At 42.5% G+C, this 16,516-nt stretch overlaps 1 protein-coding gene across 7 annotated transcripts in view; it reads right to left on the bottom strand.

The window, feature by feature from the left end:
- MAPK10 (mitogen-activated protein kinase 10) overlaps positions 1-16,516 on the bottom strand; it is a 485,680-nt gene that overhangs the window by 40,851 nt on the left and 428,313 nt on the right. For all 7 annotated transcript variants that reach the window (XM_063919881.1, XM_063919876.1, XM_063919875.1 and 4 more), the window contains one exon: positions 16,409-16,486. In XM_063919881.1, the coding sequence (XP_063775951.1) occupies positions 16,409-16,486 (78 nt within the window). The remainder of the gene's footprint in view (positions 1-16,408; positions 16,487-16,516) is intronic.

Here is a 16,516-nt window from a genome sequence, read left to right as displayed (position 1 = left end):
TGTCACACAGCTATTCTGTTCTTAAGAAGATTTGTGACATACTGTACTGTATTGCTGCAGGGGACTGTGTGTGGTAATGCTGCTGGGTGTATTTTAGGTAGTACAATCTTTAGCTGACAACCTAAAGGGCCCCATACACTAGAACGATATGTCCTGAGGCTGAAGTCAGAAGCGATTTCCCTTGAACTATCCTGGGAGCTTCCCGGGAGTGGTTCCATATGATTCCATATGATTTGGTACATTTTGCATGCAATATATCGTATGCGATCCCAGCCATGCCTGCGGGAACCAACACTAACTATCTAGGGGAGCCGATCCGACCCTCACGGGAACGCACATCGGATCGGAAACACATCCAAAATGCCCGATTTCACCCGATATATCGGCCTGATTGCCCAAAATTGGATGAAATCGGGCATTATTGTTCTAGTGTATGGGGCCCTTCTTTTTTACTCTTCCAGTGGTTTTAATCCCTTTAATGGGCCTTCTCCCACGGATGGTGGTCATTAAGTCGACATGCATTAGGTCGACATACATTGGGCTGACAACTAATGGTCGATATGCATTATGTTGATGTGGACATTAGGTCGACATGAAAATAGGTCGACATGAGTTTTTTTACAATTTTTTCCATTTTTTTACCCTTTTTCATATTTAACGATCCACGTGGACTACGATTGGGAACGGTAACCTGTGCTGAGCACAGCGGTAGCGGAGCGAGGCACCTTGCCAAAGCTCATGAGCCATGCGAGGGGACACTGTGCACTAATTGGGGTTCCCCATCACTTTACGAAGAAAACAACACCAATACCAGTCAAAAAGCTCATGTCGACCTTTTCCATGTCGACCTAGTACATGTGGACATAATGACCATGTCGACCAAATGGTCATGTCGACCATTAGTGGTCGACCCAATGTATGTCAACCTAATGCATGTCAACCTAATGAACCACACCCATCTCCCACTTCTTGCTCATTTCTAGTATGTCAATTTGGCCTTCCCTCCCTCAGACCACATTCTCCATTTATTCAGCATCACCTAAATGCTCTCAACCCTATCCACTTCTCATTTTCACTGAAATTGCTATACTCTCCTATAACTATCCTGTCCTGATCTGGCTGCCTCTTTCCACAACAAAAAGCCAAGGTAAACATTAAATATGTTTGACCCAGCGCCTGTCGGTGGTTTGAATACCGGCTGCTCTTATAATGAGCCCACCTGAATCAATTGTATAGAAAGAATTTCCACTAGGTGGCGTTTTTTGTTTCCACCTAGTGGAAATTCTTTCTATTCAAGCGCTAGACAATGCAGCTCCAGCTGCCACATGTGGTCTCTACAATCCAAACATCAACCATAGCAAATTTACAAGTGTGATCTTGCACTGCTGTGTGCTACTGGAGAGAATAATGGCCCTCATTCTGACCTGATCGCACGCTGCAATCGGGACTGGAATGCGCATGTGCAGCGTGCGCATTGCACACGCGCGTCGTTGCCCGGCGAGCAACGACGCTGACAGCGAAGAAAGCGGTCGCAGCAGCGACCGCAAGAAGATTGACAGCATGAAGGCGTTAAGCCGTTTTCGGGGAGTGGTAAGAAAAATGCAGGCGTGTCCAGGCGAACGGAGGGCGGATGTCTGACGTCAAAGCCGTGACCATCATCGCTGGATCCGTCACACAGAGTAAGTAGGTCTGATCCTGGTCTTGCTTTGTGTGAAACTTTTTAAGCTTAGCAGGGCTGCACAAGCGATCGCAGCCCTGCTATGCTAAAATACACTCCCCCATAGGCAGAGATTAGTTGATCGCACCAGCAGCAAAAAGTTGCTTGGTGCAATCAACTCGGAATGAGGGCCGTTGTTCCAATGCCGAGTTTCTTCACTTTAAATTCATCACTTTTAGCTGGCAAAACTGCCCTTTCATTTGCCAAACAAACATGCTTCACGTATCTAAAATCCACCCCATCTTTTGAGATCCGGCACCTCTTTGCCACCATCAATTCACTTTCCTGACCTATTACATTACCTCCCCTCTTTTCCATTACAGCTCATGGCTTTGCCAGATACAGGGGTACATTTACTAAAGTGTGGGTTTATAGACCTAGAGATGCTGCCCATAACAACCAATCAGAATTTACTTCTTTTTTATCTAGCACCTTTTAGAAGATAACAGCTAGAATCTGATTGATTGCTATAACGTAATAAATATTCCCCACAATACTTTAAAGATAAAATGAACACTATATGACAAGATACATCCTCCTGCCAGACCCCCAGCCCACCTTATTCTACATGCAATTCATTCTCTTCCATCATTTCTGAAGTTTCTGCATTCTGCACACTCACCTCACCCCCTCAGCCTACAAGTGCTCTCTCCCCCAACCCTATTCCCCCACACTACTCTGCTCCCTCTCAAACACCGGGTAATTTCCTTGAGCTCACCTTTTCTACTTATCTATCTCCACTATCACATGCCCATCCCATTTTTTAACACATAAACTTATCTCATCAATCCAAATAAACCAAGTCTTACCCAGCTTTTTTCTCATCTACCGTACATTTCTACTGCCTTTCACTTCAAAACAACTTGTGTACAGCCACGTACTGTAACTCTTTCCTCTGGCTCCACAGTCAACTTTTTGTAATTTAATTATTGCCCCCCAACATTAGACTGAAATTGCCGTAACAAAATTGATCAACAATCTTCTAACAGCAATGTATAAGGGCCAATTCTTCATACTCATCCTCCCTTTTCTCTTTGCATCTTTCTGCACTATTGATCACTCTCTTCTCTTGTACACCCTTTACTTCATTGACCTTCGTTATACACTTCGTTCACCAACCTCTCCTCTAGTGCCTCTTAGAATGGTACATCCTCTTCTGTATTTCCAATATAATTTAGGGACCAAAAATAATCTTCTGATGAACTAATTCACATTTTCAACTTTCATAACCATCTCTACACTGACATCATCAAAACCTACCTGTCCTCCTCTGATCTCTACCCTTCCCTATCACATGTGACCAACTGTGTCTCTGCTATATTCACATAGATGTACATACGCTACATAAGGCTGAACATGTCCAAAACAAATCCTAAATTAATTTCTCCTCCCAGACGCCACATCTCCTCAAACCTCCTTCAACGTCAATGACGCCACAACATTATCAGTCTCTGAAGGCCACTTATTTTGTGTCACCGTTGACGCTCTGCTCACATTTTCTATACCAGACCACCCTCTCCTATTATTGTTGCCTACAGCTTTGAAATATTGTTAGAATTTTGTTACCCAAAATGCATTTACAACTCTATTTCATTATGTTATAGTCTTCCTCCTCTACAATTACAACCTCCCCTTATCTAGAATTCCCACAGTCCATCTCTCCCTACACCAATCCTTTCTAAATACCGTGGAAAGGCTGAACTTCCTCTCTTGACTCTCCACATAGACCTCACTGGAAATATTTCTATACTTGGAACTTGCTCAGATCTTCACCTCACCTCATCTCATATCTAATAGCCACCTCCAGACTCCCTCCTGCAATTCTTCTCCCATACCACTGCCATCTATGGTATTCTTTGTCACACCTTATACAGATATGTCCTCATACATCTTTGCTGCAGTCACACCAAACAGCCCCTCTTGGCATGCCAGGTTGCATGAGCATCTTCTTGCATCTGGCATTTTTTTTTCTTAGCCGCAATGCAATGTGACTAGGATGCAGGAGGAGATGGTGCTGATTAATTTGATACATGACACTTGTGTATCTGTGTGACACTGAGTCTCTGAGGGGGATATGTAGGGGTCTGTTCATGAAGAAGTGAAAAATGTGGAGAAGTGAGCCAGCAGAGAAGTTGCCTGTGGCAACCAATCAGCACTGAAGTAACATTTATAATTTGCATACTACAAAATTATACAGAGCAGCTGATTAGTTACCATGGGCAACTTCTCCACTCTTTTGACTGCTTTGTGAATAGAACGCTAAGGGGTCTATTCATGTAGGTGAGCGGTAAAGAATAGTTACTTATCACTATAGATCGCATCAGTTGATGTGATCTATAGCTTGGTTAAGTAGCTATTCATGTACCCTCACCTTAGTGAAGCGACACGATACAGGCGGAGTCCCACAATGCTGTCTTCTCTTCTTTATCGTACACTTTCATTTTTGTTAATCCTCTGTGCATGCGCCATCATCTTCCATCTGTGTGACAGCACATGCACCCGGTCATCTCAGCAGCGGTGTAGGAGCAGTCAGAGGGGGCAGAGGGCAGTAAAGAGCATGTGACCCGGCATATGCATATGTTGGGTCACCTCAGCGGCGGAGTTGCTGGGGGCAAGCGGGCAATCAGGAGGCTGGAGTTGAGTGAGGGTAAACTGTGGCAGCGAGCCAGGCAGTCAGGAGGAGGATACCGGCATATGCATATGCCCTGGGCTCCTCTGATTGGCTGTTGACACAGGAGGGGGTTCGGAGAAGGCAGGAGACAGACATCTTCACTGCTCTTCTCCCCTAACTAGCCTCCCTACGCCATCCTTATATGGTGAACCTGTTTAGGGAAGAGAAACGGAAAGCTAAGCTTTCAGTGCTTCTATGAATTGCTCTCCCGATACTAGTTATGGGGTAGCGATTTCTGCACTGATCAGGAGCACGGTAACCCCTTCTATGTATTGGGAGAAGCAGTGAAAAGCCCTGTTATCACTGATTAAGGGCTTTTCACTGCTCCATGAATAGACCCCTAAATAACATAATTATCTAAAAAAAATAGATAAATATCTCTTTTCCAGTGGCAGTTGCAGCAAAGTCCAGAATTCAAACAGGGGAACCACAGCAACTACCACCCCAAACGCTGCCAAACATCACCGGCCTGGTCTCCCTGGCAGTTGGGGTGCCTCCTCTATTTGAATTTTGGACTGTGCTGCAACTGCCACTGGAAAAGAGATATTTATCTTTTTTTTTTTTTTTAGATAATTATGTTTATTAAATATCCCCCTGAATCTCTATACGAAGTATAATAATAATAATAATAATAATAATAATAATAATAATAATAATAGCTAAGGTTATATGTAATTACGTTTGTCATTCTCTGAAATATTGCTAGATGCTGTATAACCCAGTGGTTCTCAAACTGTGTGCAGCAGCACTGTGCCTCAGGACACTTGCAAGGGTGCCCTGGCTTGGTGGTCCAGGGCCAATTCAAATTATTTATGGTCAATGTGATAGGCAAAACCAGCGCTGGTGGCTACCAATTATAAAATATGTGGACAAACAGAAGTGAATCTTCACATAACGGAACCTAAGGATGGCATATAAACACAACTTACTTAATGTAATATTTTTTCCTAACATTTCTTAATAAGAAACTTTTGGCCTAGAGCTGCCATAAAAAAAAAAAATTGTGATACTCTAGGGAGCTGTGATTCAAAAAAGTTTGGGAACCACTGGTATAACCTATAGTTCAACCATAGTGAAAGATATTGTTATTTTTATCTGGACATTTTAGAGACTGGCAAGGATCAGGAAATATTGATATTTATAAAATGATTCCTATAACAGTTATACTGTAATATAACAGAATATATGACATTACTCACACCTTATACAGATCAGATTTACATGAGTTTGCAAATATATTATAAACATATATATATATATACGGGTGGTCTTCTGTTTGCCGGCGGTCGGGCTCCCGGCGCTCAGTATACCGGCGCCGGGAGCCCGACAGCCGGCATACCGACACTTATTTTCCCTCGTGGGGGTCCACGACCCCCATAGAGGGAGAATAAAATAGTGTGGCGCGCGTAGCGCGCCACCGTGTCCGTAGCGTGGCGAGCGCAGCGAGCCCGCAAGGGGCTCATTTGCGCTCGCCAAGCTGTCGGTAAGCCGGCGGTCGGGCTCCCGGCGCCGGGATGCTGGTCGCCGGGAGCCCGACCGCCGGCCAGCCGTAGTGAACCCATATATACATACATATATATGGTCTTCATAAAGGGGTCTCACCATCGAAACGTTGAAGTTACAACTTGCCTACGTTTTTTTTTTTTCAAATCCTCGAGTGCCGGACATCCTTGCAGTATGTATATATATGTATGTAATTACAACAATAAATCTTCTATGCAATGACTTGCTATCTCCTGTGTTTTTTTAATTTGCTGGATGGTTGCCTTAATCACAAATTGCAATGAGCATTAAACAGTCACCTGTCGTGTAAGGAAATTACAGCAGTCAATGACATATTATACTGCATACTAGGCAGCATATGTCTGTCTTGCTGTTTTGGACAGCACAACTGTATCTGGGTATAATGAATGCTAAACTACATTAGTGATGATCATGTACAGATTGCTGCAATATTTTCTTAAAACATTAGGCATTTTTGCTTTGTTTGATCAGCTACAGTACTTTACTATTCACAAATATTTCCATTATGCAAGTATTTCTCATTACTGATAGATAGCTAAATAGCAGTTTCCGGAGTAAATTTCTCTTATTAACATTAAAATACATGAACTCCAAATTATATGAAAAAATAATGCAGATTTAATTTTATAATATGTTCCTTGATATGGAAAATCCTACAAATGGGAGTCCTGTGAACACTCATACGCAAATAAAGAGAATTGAGAGCAATAGTAATTTCAGTTATTCAGGTTGTCACTGAAAACATTGGAAAGGCAATATTCCAATGTCACATAATCTTGAGACACTTCAAAAGAGTAGGACTAATGGACTAACGTTTTTGAATCAATATATGTATATATATATATATATATATATATATATATATATATATAAAAAGACTTATGTACATGTGATTTCTTAGTTTTTTATTTTTAATAAATATGCAAAGATCTCCCAAAAACTTTTTTCACGTTATCATTACGGAGCATTGTGTGTAGAATTTTGAGGGAAAAAATTAATTTATCCCATTTTGGAATAAGGCTGTAACATAACAAAATATGAATAAAATGAAGCGCTGTGAATACTTTCTGGATGCACTGTATTATATATATATATACACACACACACACACAGTGCTCAAGGTGGGCCGGTATATGACGGTATGGCATACCGCCACTTTGAGCACAGACTGAGAATCCAGCTGCCGCAGTATTCAAATTCAGCGCTATTGAACCAGTGGCCAATCAGGAGTGGCTGCAGATTTGATATGGCGGTGGTCATAGGCAGACCAGAGCCGCGCCAAAGGCCACCGCCGCCCGCTGTTTCCTTTGCACCCGCAACATCCTGCTCCACATCACCGCCTCCCAAGTGTTGCCGCCCACAGCCTCTTGCACCCGCAGCCTCCTGCTCTGCATCGCCACCTCCTCCGCATCGCCACCCACAGCCTCCGCACCGCTGACCACAGCCTCCTCATCCGCCGCCGAACTCTGCACCACTGCTGACCACAACCTCCTCATCCACCTCGCCGCCAATCACAGCCTCCTCCACACTGCCGCTGCTGATTAGGTAATTTTACACTGCTGCCTTTCTCTCTCCCTTCTGTATGTCATTGCTGTCCCTCTCTTTGTCACTATGTCCCTGCTGTCATTCTCCCTGTCCGTATGTCTGTGCTGTCACTCTCCCTGTCCCTAAGTTCCTGCTGTCACGCTCCCTGTCCTTATGTCCCTGCTGTCACTCTCCTTGTCTCTGCTGTCACTCTCCCTGTCCCTGCTGTCACTCTCCCTGTCCCTATGTCCCTACTGTCACTCTCCCTGTCCCTATGATCCATTGTCACTCTTCCTGTCCGCTGTCACTCTCCCTGTCTCTATGTCCCTACTGTCACTCTCCCTATCCCTATGTTCCTACTGTCACTCTCCCTGTCCCAATGTCCCTGCTGTCACTCACCCTGTCCCTACTGTCACTCTCCCTGTCCTTATGTCCCTACTGTCACTCTCCCTGTCCATATGATCCATTGTCACTCTCCCTGTCCCTACTGTCACTCTCCCTGTCCCTATGTCCCTACTGTCACTCTCCATGTGCCTGCTGTCACTCTCCCTGTCCCTATGTCCCTGCTGTCACTCTCCCTGTCCCTATGTCCCTGCTGTCACTCTCCATGTCCCTATTTCCCGCTGTCACTCTCCCTGTCCCTATGTCCCTGCTGTCACTCTCCCTGTCCCTATGTCCCTCTGTCACTCTCCCTGTCCCAATGTCCCTGCTGTCACTTTCCCTGTCCCTACTGTCACTCTCCCTGTCCCTATGTCCCTGCTGTCACTCTCCCTGTCCCTATGTCCCGCTGTCACTCTCCCTGTCCCTATGTCCCTGCTGTCACTTTCCCTGTCCCTACTGTCACTCTCCCTGTCCCTATGTCCCTGCTGTCACTCTCCCTGTCCCTATTTCCCGCTGTCACTCTCCCTGTCCCTATGTCCCTGCTGTCACTCTCCCTGTCCCTATGTCCCTCTGTCACTCTCCCTGTCCCAATGTCCCTGCTGTCACTTTCCCTGTCCCTACTGTCACTCTCCCTGTCCCTATGTCCCTGCTGTCACTCTCCCTGTCCCTATGTCCCGCTGTCACTCTCCCTGTCCCTATGTCCCTGCTGTCACTTTCCCTGTCCCTACTGTCACTCTCCCTGTCCCTATGTCCCTGCTGTCACTCTCCTTGTCCCTCTGTCACTCTCCGTATCCCTCTGTCACTCTGCCTGAATTGCAGCTCATACTGTGTGGCAAAATGTGAATTTTGGCTCATTCCATGTGGCATAATGTGAATTTTGGCTCATTCCATGTGAATTTTGGTTCATACTGTGTGTAAAAAGGTGAATTTCGTCTCATTCTGTGTGAATTTTGGCTCATTCCATGTGGCATAATGGGAATTTTGGCCTATTCTGTGTGAATGTTGGCTCATTTCATGTGGCATAATGTGAATATTGGCTCATTCTGTGTGAATTTTGGCTCATTCCATGTGGCATAATGCAAATTTTGTCTCATTCTGTGTGAATTTTGGATCATTCCATGTGGCATAATGTGCAAAGAGCACCAGTACTAGATAGTATAAGGGGTCCTACTATTGTGGTGCATAATGTGTATAAGAGGTATATGGTGTGGTACACTACACTTAAGGGCAAGCACCCTTTTATGGAGCCTTCACTTTTCCATACCCCCACTTCAAAATTTCCATTTCGACCACTGTACATACATATCTATCTATCTATCTATCTATCTATCTATCTATCTATCTATCTATCTATCTATCCATGCATATACTCTGGCACTCCTCACGCTATGTCTGCAATCCTGCAGGTATAATTACTTGCTTGTGTGCCCTCGTCTGTGGGTTCACCCCAAAACAATAGCCGGTAGAGATAGGTGGCACTCCAAGACTTTTTTTTGTGAAAGAAGTAGTGTTTATTTAGATCAATGTTTCGGGGTACATAACCCCATCATCAGGATAATCAGGTTATTCCTGATGATGGGGTTACGTACCCCAAAACGTTGATCTAAATAAACACTACTTCTTTCAGGGAGAAAAGTCTTGGAATGCCGCCTATCTCTACTGGTGAACTGTTGGTAGCTCTCGAGGACCGGGGTTGGCTACCACTGCCCTGGGAAGATGATAAGCGGGTTGACATAATGACGTCATTACCGATGCGTGGCTTGCGTTGCGTGAATGATAACGCCCAAACAGACAATCAGATCAAAATTTGGACTGCACCTCCAGTGTGTAGAATTTAATAAACTACAAAAATGCGAAAGCCCTCAATGACTGACTGACTGACTCTTAACTAATTCTCTTACTTCCTGATACGTTGGGAAGATGAAATTTAACATAGGTATTCTGCAGGTGAGAAATAGGAAAATTATATAATTAGAATTTTACTAAGGAGATGAAAAGCAGGTTGACATAATGACGTCATTACCAATGTGTGGCTTGCATTAACGTGCATGAACGATAACGCCCAAACGGACAATCGCATAAAAATTTGGATTTTGCACCTCAAGTGTGTAGAATTTAATAAACTACATAAATGGTCCTGTCACTTTTTTTACCAAATCTGCTACCAGTGCTCCTCCGGTAACACCAAGAACCATGGATTAATATTTACTTACATTAAGATGTCTCAACTTTACGGCTCTATAGATTTACCAAATGTTTAACACTCATTCATATTTACAACCGTGAAAATCAGAAACTCCCATGTGAAGAACGGGTAGGACAGCTAGTATTATATATATATATATATATATATATACACAAATAAAACAAGTTGATCATAAATGTTATTGTCCTTATGCAACATAATTGAAAATATCAGCAGTGGTATGCAGTCATTATGTCGGCATTCAGACTGTCACCATAGTCTGAATGTTGACATGGACATAAAGTCAATATGATCATAATGTCAACATTGCGAATGTCAATGAATGTCGACAGTTCATTCTAGTGTTAGGGATAGGCCACCTTGCGTCAGTAAACCCCTCTGTCAGCAACTACTTATTACTACAACACAGAAACAACAGAGCAGGTACACCATACAACCATTAGAATTATAATAAATGTAATAATTATACATCATATAATGATTATACACAATATAATGTTAGGGACCTACCCGATGAGGTTACCTTGACGTTTGGTGGGTAGGCTCATACTATTGGCCAATTTTATGTCAAAAAACTTGTATATGATGTATAATTAATACTTTTATTATAATGCTAATGGTTGTATGGTGCACTTGCTCTCCTGAGTACTAAGTCTAAGCTAGGTAGCACATCCCATTATAAGTAGCTAGGGTGTGCAGTCCAGGCTCCCTCTAGCTATTACAACAGCTATATTACACAGACCTCTCTGACACTTCCTAAAAGACTTACAGACATTCATTCTGACAATGTTGGCATTTCATTCAGACAATGTAATTTCACTAGATGGCATCATAACTGTCGACATAATAACTGTCAACATAAATGTCGACATTCATATTGTTAAACTAATGACTACATCCCTCACTGCAGTATTTATAGGAAGGTCTTATATGTTTAAATGTTTTTTCTGGTTAAAGTTAACAATTGATTTTTTCTTAGCTATAGTAATTTGAAACTTAGTACTACAGGTTGAGTAGCCCATATCCAAATATTCAGAAATACGGAATATTCCGAAATACGGAATTTTTTGAGTGAGAGTGAGATAGGAAACCTTTGTTTTCTGATGGCTCAATGACACAAACTTTCTTTAATACACAAAGTTATTAAAAATATTGTATTAAATGACCTTCAGGCTGTGTGTATAAGGTGTATATTAAACATAAATGCATTCTGTGCTTAGACTTAGGTCCCATCACCATGATATCCCATTGTGGTATGCAATTATTCCAAAATACGGAAAAATCCGATATCCAAAATACTTCTCGTCCCAAGCATTTTGGATAAGGGATACTCAACCTGTATTGTAATGAAACTTGCTACTGTCATATTTAATAATTGGTGTCAGTAATTCTGGAAAGTTTAAGCTAGTTATATTAATGTCTTGGATGGCAGTTTAATAAACTGGATCCACCCGTTGGAGTAGTTTGGCAACAACGGGTGGAATGCCTTAAGTTGCCTCAGCCAGGTATGTACCATGTAAATTAATACTGTATGTATGTTTTTGACCAATATACACAAATAATTTTTGTATTAATTAAACATATTTCCACTTTACTGCAGACATCCTGGCAGAAAGGGAGTAAAATTGCGCAGACTGCCAGCTGCGGCTCCCTTATATGGAATCCAAAACCTGCAAGATCCGATGTTGGATGAAAACAAAATTGTGAGGTGGTCAAAACTGACTGAAAATGAGTGGAAATTAATGTTATTGGGGTTACTAATACTGTAGGAACAAAAACAGGCCAAAATTCTATAATTTGAGCAGTTTTTATTATTTTTGTAAAAATACAGATCCAAAACCAAAACTATACCCCACAAGGGCGGTTTTGGCAAAATCAATACGGATTCACAACACGAAGGAGTTACAGATCCAAAACCCAAGATTTGGGCTGGTGCACATCCCTATAACACTCCAATAATACAGGGTGCTGGCGGGAATCAGTACCATCTGCCTAATTAGCAACATTGGATTGTCTGACATAATTTTATCAAGAATAAAATGTTTTTGATATCAACCAATGACTGCCCATTGGGCCCTTGTTTTTTGGTGATTTGATATGAGGGTTATAATTTCAGAGTGTATTGGATGCACCAACCACAATTATTGGGAAGCCAATGAGGACTCAAGCTCAATGAACCTGTTTTAATCACTCAAGACTGGACACTGTTCCAAAAGGACATTTATATTTATCATATGAATCTTCATAGGTACACTTATAATATCACATATGATATAGCACCATCTGTTTTTTTATTTGTATATATATATATATATATATATATATATATATATATATATATAGTATTTGAAAGAAACTGCGGCACTCCACTCCTGGAGTGCTGCAGTTTCTTTCAAATACTGCATCTACTGTTCACTGATGGCACCCAGCGCATGGGGAATTAAGCAAAGAGTGCTGGTTCATCTACACAGATTATAGATAGATACACACACACACACACACACACACACACACACACACACACACACACACACACACACACACATATATGTATATAAATATATAGACAAACAGTCTCTTCCCACCTGTGGCTCAGGTGTTGTGTAGAGGAGGAAACAGGCGGCACTCCAAGGACTTGTATAACAAACTTGTATTCAAAACATGGTGAAAAAAAACAAAGCAGAACAAAGGTACAGGTATCTTACAACGTTTCAAGGCATGGCAGCCTTTTCATCAGGTAAGTGACCCTGGTGCTGTGAAAGAAAAGAAAAACAAACCAAAGTTTTTCTTTTCTTTCACAGCACCAGGGTCACTTACCTGATGAAAAGGCTGCCATGCCTTGAAACGTTGTAAGATACCTGTACCTTTGTTCTGCTTTGTTTTTTTTCACCATGTTTTGAATACAAGTTTGTTATACAAGTCCTTGGAGTGCCGCCTGTTTCCTCCTCTACACAACACCTGAGCCACAGGTGGGAAGAGACTGTTTGTCTGCATTATCTTTTGGAGGGCACCCAGGCGTTATTCTACTTATCAGAGTGCCGGATATTTCTTTTTTGTTTGTTTTTTATATAAATATATATATATATGTGTGTATGCAGTAAATATATGGAAGCCAATTCTTAAAGAACTTTAATTTAATTATAGACAAAAAACTACAAACGTTACACTTTAAATATGTTATGTCAAATTTTTCAAGAACAGCAAGTTGGATCCTTTCCAACCCTAGAACTAAAGCAAAGGACACAAATGAACTTCCTTTCTTTCCTACAGCATCATCTACCGGTCCAAAAATCAAGGCTAAAGTGTATGTGGGTAAGGGGATCCTTCAGCAATTAAATAAAATCAGCAACTTTCCTCAAACATAAAAGTAACTGCAGAGACCCACATGAGGTAAAAACCAGGGGCGGATTTAGGGGTCATGGCGGATTTAGGGGTCATATCGTACCTAGACACAACAGTAATGGCTGCCTCACTCTGCCTAATTTTATTATTTTCACTGATTGGCAATTTAATATAATTAAAAAAAATAAACTATGATTTATTTTTATTTTTATTATGAATACAGCTTACAGGGGCAGTCCTACCCATTTACACTCCACTGAAGATGCTATATGGTACAGTAAAGTGGAACCCCTAGGGCAGCCCCTAGGTACGTGCCTCACGTTCCTAATGGGAAATTCACCACTGGTAAAAAACCCACATCTTCTCACTTCTTACACAGTGGCCTGATGATATTTTAAATGTATATAGGGCATAATTTACAAAAAAAATCTTAATGCATTTTTTATTTATTTACGCTTACATGCTGAGGCGTACGCAAAGGTCCATTTTCCTTTTAGAGAAAGTCAGGACATTTGAAATCATGTAAACTACAGTGCATTTGAAATCACTTAAAAAGTCACACACAGGGTTAGGTTTGATATTTAGCTGGAGGATGGTATTTTAGCTCATTTAAAGAAGTACAGTATAAGATATGAGTGGTAACCCTTCAATGTCTAAGGAGACAGAGTACTTTTGAAGCAGGAGGTGACAATGACCCCAGTGTCGGACTGGGGCATGAAGGGCCCACCGGTGGAATGCAGTAGTAGGGGTATGGCCAGTCTTCAGAGTGTGTATGGCCATCTACCACAGAGGTTTGGCTAACCATTAGAGAGCGCATGGTCTGGGCCCCTTGATAAATATATATAGCAAATACTGATAGTGCATGCAGGTGTAGTATGGTATGCCGGCAGCCGGGCTCCTGGCGACCAGCCTACCGGCGCCGGAATCCCAACCGCCGGCATACTGACAGCATGGCGAGCGCAAATGAGCCCCTTGCGGGCTCACTGCACTCGCTACGCTCGCTACGCTGCGGCCACGCTATTTATTCTACCACCAGGGGGGTCGTGGACCCCCAAGAGGGAGAAAAAGTGTCAGTATGCCGGCTGTCGGGATTCCGGTGCCGGTATACTGTGCGCTGGGATCCCGACAGCCGGCAAACTGAAGACCACCCATGCATGCATGATAAAGTATCATATTGATAAAAGCAATTCACTGTACAGAATACACCATAGTCCTCTGCAGTATAAGATAGCATATGTTTAATGTATATTTCAAGTGCACTATCTGGAACTTGATCCCTAGAGGAGGAGGTGGGCCCCCTGGCAGTGGGGCCCACCGGGGGTTTTCCTCTGTACCCCTGTGGGCCAGTCTGACCCTGAATGACCCAATGTGCCATGACCATGTTTTGATATCCCGATGGACGGAATGGCGGTGGTCAGAATACCAACAGCGACATCCCAACCATCAGAATCCCGACAGCTCCGTGGAAAGTACCCTAACTCTCCCCTGCCCCCTACCCTAACCCTCTCCTTTGGGTGGCTAAACCTAACCTTGCCCGGTGGTGCCTATTCCTAACCCTCCTTGGTGGTGCCTAACCCTAACCCTTTCTTCCCCGCTTCCTAAAAATAACCCTCCCCGCTTGGTGTCTAAACCTAATCTCCCCTTCTAAGTGTCTAAACCTAACCCTCCCTCCCCGGTATCTAGGCATATCTTTCTCGTCCCTGCACCCTAACCCCCCTTCTAATGCCTAAACCTAACCTTCACCCCCCCCCCCCCGTGGCAGGACTTGAGTGTGTATCACTGGAAGAATGAGCAGTATTCCGGCTGTCAGTATTTTGACGTCGGGATCCTGACTTCTGTTGGGATTTAGGCGCCGGGCTTCTGGAGTCCCTTGGACGACTGCCGGGATTAAGTCCTTTGGGATATTAACTGCATCCCCTTTCGCTGTGTGATCACGCTCCTTTCTTGAATCCGCAGTCATTCAGACAAGTTGCCTCCTATATATCTAGTTACCATACATATTGCATTACAATAAGGCCTTATGCATTATGCTACCAAAATACTATCAATGCCAAACATTATTCCAACTACAGATGTGTCCACATGCATCTTTGCTATATCCCGCCATGTATGGCACGGTTTTGCATGCCGTAGACTCAGAGATTAAACCATGCCTTGTGATTTTTCTTAATTTGCTTCTTTAATATGTTACTTTATTCATATTCCAACATGGCAAACAAAAATATTTTAATTCATACACTCGCTACTCGTGAAAAACAGCTTAGTCGTGTTTTGCATGTTGTGCCAAATTGGTAAAAAAGCAAAGATGTAAGTGGACACATCTGCATATCTTTGGTGTCCCACATATTATACCAGCAATCCCATAATGCTCATACATTACGCCAACGATATTTGCAGTGCCCGGCATATTACCCTAAGAATAAGAGAATGCTCATACAATATACCTGCAATTTCTCCAGTACTCCTACACATTCCTTCCTACACAGGCTAGCACTGACTGCCCTTCTAGGCCGCTACTTCCCTTTCTTGGCATCCCCAGAAATGCATTACAATGATAAAACAGAAGGTTGTGGAGTGTTCACACTGATTGCTCTGACAAGCATGGTTTCAGTATGACAATATGTGTTCAGCGACCACAGATAAACCACACATAAAAAGGCACAGGAAGATACGTCTCTATATGAGGCCATTAATAATTCCACATGTGTCTGGCTTGTGAAATACAGTATACTCTTTATAGAAGTTTAGGATGTTTGGGATATTGGGAAATTGCAGTTGTTGTCTTCCTGAAATGCTGGTCCTGTAACTCTGTTCAAAATTCATTTATCTGATTGTGTGAACAGCTCCATAGGACACGATAATGAAATGACCCTGGAAACAGTATTTGACTATACCGTATATAGCTTCTGTATGTATTGTATTAATTGCACCTAACTGTGGAATACAGACAGTGGTAATTCATTAGAATCTGGTTAATTCCTTTTTGATTTAGAGGTAAGCAATGGACAACTGATGACACCATACTGCTATTTACAAAGAGTACCTGAAGGAGACGGCTGTCCTTTTACTACACCATTTTTTGTTCTTTCTTCAAAGTTCATAACTTCCTTATAGATGAGCTCTGCAAAAAAATGAAAATGAAGTTGTTAGC

This window comes from Pseudophryne corroboree, chromosome 1 (genome assembly GCF_028390025.1).
Source record: "Pseudophryne corroboree isolate aPseCor3 chromosome 1, aPseCor3.hap2, whole genome shotgun sequence".
Taxonomy (NCBI): domain Eukaryota; kingdom Metazoa; phylum Chordata; class Amphibia; order Anura; family Myobatrachidae; genus Pseudophryne; species Pseudophryne corroboree.
Note: the sequence above shows the minus strand (reverse complement) of the source record. Positions and strands in the feature narration are given on the sequence as shown.